Raw genomic sequence first — 7490 nt, 5'->3', positions numbered from 1 at the left:
CTGAAAAATAGCTAATTGCAATAAACAGTAGGGAGCATTCCAACAGGAAACCGGGGCCAACAAGGTATTGTAGTGGCGCTCTGGGTTACACTGGATGCAACTAACCATGGGAACAGAGTAGAAAGGCATTTGCGTAAATAATGCATTGATTCACTAAGACAAAGCAATAGACGAAGCGTCACACGGACCAAATTCATTCATATCAGAACAGGCTGATGAAATCTGCATTAAGGCAACATGAAAAAATAGACTACCTGGATTATAATAAAAAATGGGCTTATGAAGCAATGGGATAACTGTCGAAACAACTGGAGCACGATAACTGCGACGTAACAACCGTTGGCGCACTGATATCGTTTGTAAACGTTGTCTCTACGTCGCACGCTATCGTGCCACCTTACTCCGAATACATATGGTCTAGGGGTAATTTATAATAAAACCGATCAGTGAGAAACAGAGCGACGAAAAAGAAAACGCAATCCCCGGGGAAGTGGGTTAGGATGCGGGCCACAGCAGGGGGTATTAGAACTATAATTTATGTGTGAGTATGGGTGACTTTACCGAATCAGCTTTGTTAAATCAATTGCCAACTAGGCTTGACGCAAAACCTGCAAATGAGTTCGTCGAAAAAAATATTAATACGCTTCAATAACAATCTTAAATGTTTACTTAAATTCTGTTGCTAATCAAATAAATTATAATATTACATTGCATACGATTTTAGTATCCTTCTACGAGTATTATCATTTCAGTAGATCGGGCCTGATTGGGCAAGTCCGTTTGAAGATCGTTGGCTTCTTATTCTCCCGCCACCACTATAGTGATATCACGGACGCCTCCCCGTTCTTACTAAAGGCTCAATGAGTCTCAACTCGAACTATTCATAAAGGTAAACGTGAATCTTAAAATTCTTCATTGGAACTTATGTGGTTTGGCAAATACGAGACAAATAAACTTTTGGTTTTTTTGTATAACTGTTTTTACGCGCATTCTCTAGGCTAGCTATTTATGAAACATCTTTTTACAGGATTCATGGAGGAATCGTGCTTGATTTCTATGTGATACACTGATAGAAAATGTTTCATTGACAAAAATATCATTCTAAGCTAGCGCGCTTGAGTAACCCATGGCTATGACGTATGAATAGAATCGAGCGCTAATTCGGCGCACATTTCCTTAGTACCAGTCCGTGTAGTCGCTTTCCCAACCCTCCTCTCAGTGGCGCCAAAAACTATAGAAAGGCGTCTGCTCCACAGTGAAAGACACCGTTCTATACCACGCTGTACCTCGAAAACGCGTCTTAGAGATTCTACGTCGCTTCTACGAAGTACAGTTGTAGCAGTTTTTATCCGACCCAGGGAACACTTAGTATTTTAATGCAAGTGGCAGTATGTCGATCTTTGGAGAAAAGAATATGAACATCATTACAGATGAGAATAAGCCACTTGGAAAGAACTATGGTGAGTTTTTTTTTGCTATTCATTTTCGTTAATGTTCGCATTTCCAAAGTTAATATGTTGCATACGATGGACAGCAAAACTAAGCTTTTGCGAGTTGCTTATTTAAATGTACAGATATTGACAAATCGTTATATTAATTTATGAATTTAATGTATATTTGAATGAGGAAGTCCCGTTGTTGCTTAATCAACGAAAGGAAACGTTTGTTCCAATATAGGCAAAGATGGTTCGCTAATTCTTGGTTGTAAATGTAAAAAAGCGGGCTCAGCAGCTAAACAACTTGTGATGTCTTCAGTTCTACCATAAATCAGACCACAGTCCGAATTTTTCATGCGAAACAGGAATAACTGTTCCGGCAAAATGAAGAACAGGTTCATCTTGATTCGCTAATCCTATAACTTACTCCTATATTTTTGTTTTGCTAATTTATCTCACTTACCACGCAGGCTACTCATCCAAAACTCAATTGATCGTTTCAGCAAAATGTTAGAAATGAATTTTTTTTTGAACGCAGATCCCTTTTTCGTTCGTTTTGTCAAAAAGCCAAAAAAAACTATAATCCTTATCAGCATACATTTCGCAAAAATGTCAAAAGATATTTCCCTTATATATGGAACTACTAGTAATAATTGCCATGTTATATATCAGCTTTAATAACTTTTCGTATTTACATTTTATTTTAAAGAAAGCCTGTATTTAATAAAGAAAATAATAAAGAATAATAATAATAAAGAATAATTAATAAAGAAAGCTTTAATAACCCTGTATTTACGTAAAATTACTCCTAATGACAACTATAATAGTTTATAATATGGTTTTTGCTATGCTCCATAAGGAAGAAAGGATCGAACTCTCCAGTTTCAGTAACACACACGTATTACTTAATGTCTCATCAGTTTTTAGCAGGACTAGAGAAGCTTCGTTTTATTTACGCATCCTGGTACAAAGAAAGTGTGTCATTGTAGATGTACACGCTAAACATGTAACCGGTATCTTCATTCTGTTCGTAATGACAAAAACTTAGTAAAAGCGCGAGAAACGCATTTTTACTAAGTTCTTGTCCTACGACCGGAAATAAAACCCATTCCAACGGCTAGAGTCGACATCACATCAATGTACTGATACCGCGTAAAGACAGCTGATACAACCATGATTAACCACTGCAATCAAACCAGCTAGATAGTGAATTTTTGTAACGGACTTTGCATTTTAACATGGTAATATTAGTATTCTGTCAGAATGCATGAGGGCAATTGGACTAAAGAATTTGCGTATTTGTCGAGCTGGAGATATTTCTTCGAAGATTTCTGCGGTACAGTTCCGGTGTTTACTGCTGCGGCCCTAATTTCTACTCTGTATTTTTTTATGGTACTAACTTGATGTCTATTTCATGGTGGGCTGTAAAGGCCGATAACAGCAGGCAAGAAAAGCCCACTGAGAATATATCGACAAAGAATATATGACTATAGATTTTATCCCAATCTATTCATTCTACTATTTAAACGTAAATGTTACTTAAATGTAAAATGATCAACAAATATTACCGAACGTAAAATTCAAAACGTTTATTGTTAGTATCTTGTTTTGCGTTTTTGATCACATAATTAGCATGGGGGCGGTTACTCCGCTGGCTCTCTTTCACCCTAGCATTTAGAACAGTCTATGAAGGCATGTATGTTACATTTTGACAGGCGATAGTATCAATAAAATCGAATCAACTGTAGCGGCCAAGGACAAAAAAGATGCAGTCTTTGGGATGGCGCGCAACAAAAAGAATTACAACGATTCGGAACCGTTGCTCCGGGAGAACCCCAATCGTTTTGTGCTTTTTCCCATTGAATATTCCGACATTTGGCAAATGTACAAAAAGGCACAGGCCTCTTTTTGGACCGCTGAGGAGGTCGATTTGGGCAAGGACATGTCTGACTGGAAGAACCGAATGAAACCTCAGGAGCGAGAATTCATCAAACACATTCTTGCGTTTTTTGCTGCTTCTGATGGCATTGTGAACGAGAATCTTGTTGAGAGGTAGGTAAGCTTATCAATTTCGCTATGAGTCTGTGTATTTTATCGTAAAAGCTAATTGTGACTTACGTCAGGTAAAGTATGATGCAGTTCTACTGGATTACTTGTTACGTATTAAAAGCAAGCGCTACAGTGTCACTTGATATTACGTAAAAATAGCCCACATTGATAGATTTGGCCCGCACTTGTTTCCAACGGAGCAGAATTGTGAACTTCGACTTGCCAGTATTAATTACTGGTAGTTGCAATGGAAAATCCAGAAATAGAATTAATACGCAACACGTACAACGTATCCAGTGCCTCACCTTTGACTAACCTCTTTCCTGCCTTCTACTTGTAGGTTTTCCCAAGAAGTACAAGTGCCCGAGGCGCGTTGTTTCTACGGTTTTCAGATAATGATGGAAAATATTCATTCAGAAATGTATTCTCTTCTGCTAAACACATACATCACCGAGTCCACGGAACGTGATCGACTCTTCCGCGCAATTGAGACAATGCCATGCATTAAGAAGAAGGCTGATTGGGCCTTAGAGTGGATCGCTAACGAGGAGGCTGCGTACGGTGAGCGTGTCGTGGCATTCGCTGCAGTCGAAGGCATTTTTTTCAGCGGGGCGTTTGCCGCTATTTTCTGGCTGAAAAAGCGAGGTATCATGCCTGGCCTTACCTTCAGCAATGAGCTCATCTCACGTGACGAAGGTATGCACACAGACTTCGCCTGTCTGATGTTCAAACACCTGATCAACAAACCAAGCGAAGCGCGAATCTATCAAATCATTAAGGACGCTGTTGCCATCGAACAAGAATTTCTCACTGAAGCATTACCTGTCGCTATGTTGGGTATGAACTGCGATCTGATGAAGAGATACATTGAGTTCGTTGCTGATCGTCTGCTCATCGAGCTCAACTGCCAGAAGCTATGGAAGTCCACGAATCCGTTCGACTTTATGGAGCAAATTTCCCTCGAAGGCAAAACGAATTTCTTTGAAAAACGCGTTGGTGAATACCAGAAAGCGGGTGTTATGGCTAACAAAGATGACCAGGTATTCACACTAGACGCCGATTTTTAAATAGCGAAAAGCATATGCTATTTTTTGTTGATTCGTGCATTGATATTCCAGAATAATAGTCGATATTCGATTGGTTGTCACTCATTTTAAGCAAAAACTGTGTCATCCGGCATAACTAAATGCGTGCTCGTTCCTTTTAAATAGCTAATGCACAAAGTAATTTTCAAGAAGTTCGGCAACTTAGGTTTGTATTTATTGCTTCACAAAAAACGTATTTTGGAATTCTGGCAACCTTATTGACTAACTGAAAGGTTTGCTACAATGTGGTTGTTATGGAAGAGTGTTTATTTGTCTACTGTATTACTTGGAGCGGGTAAACGATAAATATCAGTGTCAAACGCGTGCTCTGATGTATATATTTCTGGCATACAAATAAATACATATTTTCTTTTTAATGGAAGTATAATAGCTGATTGAAGGATTTATTTCTATAATATGTATTAACTAAACTAAAAAGTAGTGGTAGCCTGCTCGCGAACTTTGTCGCATTTTTTTAAGGCCTAGAATAAAAACGTTGGATGCATATGTGCATCTAAGTCAATGCAATAGCTTCTTACTAGCAAAGAATAGACATGATAATAGCAATCGAAAAATAAAAATTTTGCTTTAAAAAGGCCCAAAAGTCTAAGACTGTATACTCTATGTATAGTAAAAACAGTATTTTTATTCAGATATTTTATTAAATATATTTATTAATAAATAAAGTGCTGTTGTTGACATTGTTGACTTATATAGCAAACAATTAAGCCAAATAAGTTATGAAAAGTAGCTTCACCGCAGGGGCCACGCGCTATATGAACATTTCTTTTTCATTTCTGCTGTTTCGTCCGCGCCCATTATCCACCTCGCTTCATTATGAACTGTTGTAATTACTGTTCAACTAATTGATTCCGCGACCAGTATTATTATTGTCACCCGCATCCTGGTCGTTGCTCTTTGCCTTTGTCGCTCCCTTTCGCGATCTCGTTTATTCTGATTCCTTGTCAGTTATTTTTCAGTGTACTCATACCGTTATATATATATATATATATATATATATATATATATATATATACACCGTTATCATGGTTGAATCATGAAATCTATATAGGCATAATCTTTATAGGGCTTTCTACCATTGCCATCTTCACTTCGGTATCCGTGCGTGTAATAATGGTTCAAAGTTTTCTCCCCATTTTTCAAATGTGTTATCCCTAATACCAGCCGCAATTACTGGTAGTGCTACTACAAAGTTGTTTTTGCTCAAACATCATTTCAAGACTCCTGCTGTTGCCATATATACGGAACAGTCGAAATTGTGCTACGTCTACTCCGCGTCCTAGCTTCTGAACGACTACATTTAGAAGGTTTTGGAACAGGACCTGTAAGTGCCTGCTCTTGCAGCAATAACGACCGTGATGTGGTATGGCTATAAAGGAAATCTCGGTCAACTAGTATAGCTTCACTATGAAGGGTAAATAGAACGCAACAAAGTAGCGAAGCATGAGACGCCACAGCCTTGAAATTTGTTGAAATTTTGAAATCTTAAAAATTATAACAGTGGAGCATCTTTTTTTCTAACATGAAGTAGTGTAATATGGAAAGATTCCATTGACTTTGGACGAAATGGGGCTGAAAACGGGACTTGGCCCTTATTTTTCTGTGGTTCGATTTCGATGTTCTGACGAGTAATCTGGTGGCTTCTTTGATTTATGTTTCTTATGGCTTGTCTGCTAAGCATACTAATTTATGCTAATAATAATACAATAATACAAAAACAGTGATCATTATACATTGAAGTAAAAGGACAATTATATTTATGGAAATATTGATAACAATTTTTGGTAATGTCTCGTGTCTCCGCGAGGAACAGTGGTGTGCATCTAATGAACAGCTGTTTATTCTGCTATAGTTAGTACGTTCTGTCTTGTGACATCTATTGTAGAAGATTCTATTTAGTGTACTGTTAGGGTCATCGTTTATTAAAATATTGAAACTTTATTATTGCAGTGTGTCTCTTAAGCGTTTTCACAATTATAGCATTCTATTGGTCATTTTTTGTCCTTTATCCATACGATGCAACCACTCACCTCTGTAGTAAAAAAGGAATAGGCCAAGAGGGCCGTGGGCACATTGTTGTGAAAGCTCCCCGTTGGCAAAAATAGTCAAAAACTAAACACAGATATGGCTATAAGCGACATGACCGGGTTCTCAGGTGTTTTCATGCTAGTAATCGATAATCGATAATTCCTATGTATTTGTTATTGATAGGAATCATATATATTGAGTATAAATGGTATTGACATAGATATTCTTGTTGCTTTACTTTAGTAGTGTTATTGCCGTTGATATTTTTAATAGATAATTTAATAATCCTAATGATAATTAGGAATTTTTCATGTGTCGGGTTTCATACGTAACCTATTATTACGGTTAGTTATTTGTTCCCAAAAAGTTCCAAGTTTCAAAAACCACATCTGTGTGGATCATGCGTAGTCACAAGGTATAACTGCACCACATGTCATATAGGTTCGTATTCGATATCAATGCAGATCTGCCCTTGTAACAATCTATTCCTTTCTAAGGGCGAATTTCAGCCATACTGATGTTCACTGATGTTTAGTCAATCGCTTCGAAACAACCTTGTCAACATGCATTGTCGTGACGACAACCCTTTCTATAGATTAAACAGTCAAAAAGGGAGGTCCACATTTATTTGTATTTCTTTGTTAAAAAAACGTCTTAGCATTGACCTGACATGCGCGAATGCTAATAAATGGCGGAATGCACGAACTCCGTTCAGCAAACCTTCCTTTGGTGCTCTATTCCATTTCATACGAAAGGCAGTCAGTAGTAGTAACACCAATAATTAATAATAGGAGACTTCAAAAAACTCTACAGTCATTCACGGACTCGACTAGCTACGGTGAAACACCATTTATGAACCGGCATTCAGCGC

At 37.7% G+C, this 7490-nt stretch overlaps 1 protein-coding gene across 1 annotated transcript; it reads left to right on the top strand.

The window, feature by feature from the left end:
- The first annotated feature begins 1247 nt into the window (after positions 1 to 1247).
- RnrS (ribonucleoside-diphosphate reductase subunit M2) lies at positions 1248 to 4965 on the top strand. The gene is made up of 3 exons (XM_022841516.2): positions 1248 to 1460; positions 3152 to 3488; positions 3826 to 4965. The coding sequence occupies exons 1-3, from the start codon at positions 1391 to 1393 to the stop codon at positions 4550 to 4552; spliced, it is 1134 nt and encodes a 377-aa protein (XP_022697251.1). The 5' UTR covers positions 1248 to 1390; the 3' UTR covers positions 4553 to 4965.
- Positions 4966 to 7490: the final 2525 nt, after the last annotated feature.

Source organism: Varroa jacobsoni, unplaced genomic scaffold (assembly GCF_002532875.2).
Source record: "Varroa jacobsoni isolate VJ856 unplaced genomic scaffold, vjacob_1.0 scaffold_101, whole genome shotgun sequence".
Classification (NCBI taxonomy): Eukaryota; Metazoa; Arthropoda; class Arachnida; order Mesostigmata; family Varroidae; genus Varroa; species Varroa jacobsoni.
This window is presented reverse-complemented; position numbering and strand designations above follow the sequence as displayed.

Coding starts and splice junctions, on each gene's coding strand:
- RnrS (XM_022841516.2), top strand. CDS start 1,391: ATGTCGATCTTTGGAGAAAAGAATATGAACATCATTACAGATGAGAAT. Junction 1,461..3,151: donor GCCACTTGGAAAGAACTATG/GTGAGTTTTTTT, acceptor ACATTTTGACAG/GCGATAGTATCAATAAAATC. Junction 3,489..3,825: donor AACGAGAATCTTGTTGAGAG/GTAGGTAAGCTT, acceptor TTCTACTTGTAG/GTTTTCCCAAGAAGTACAAG.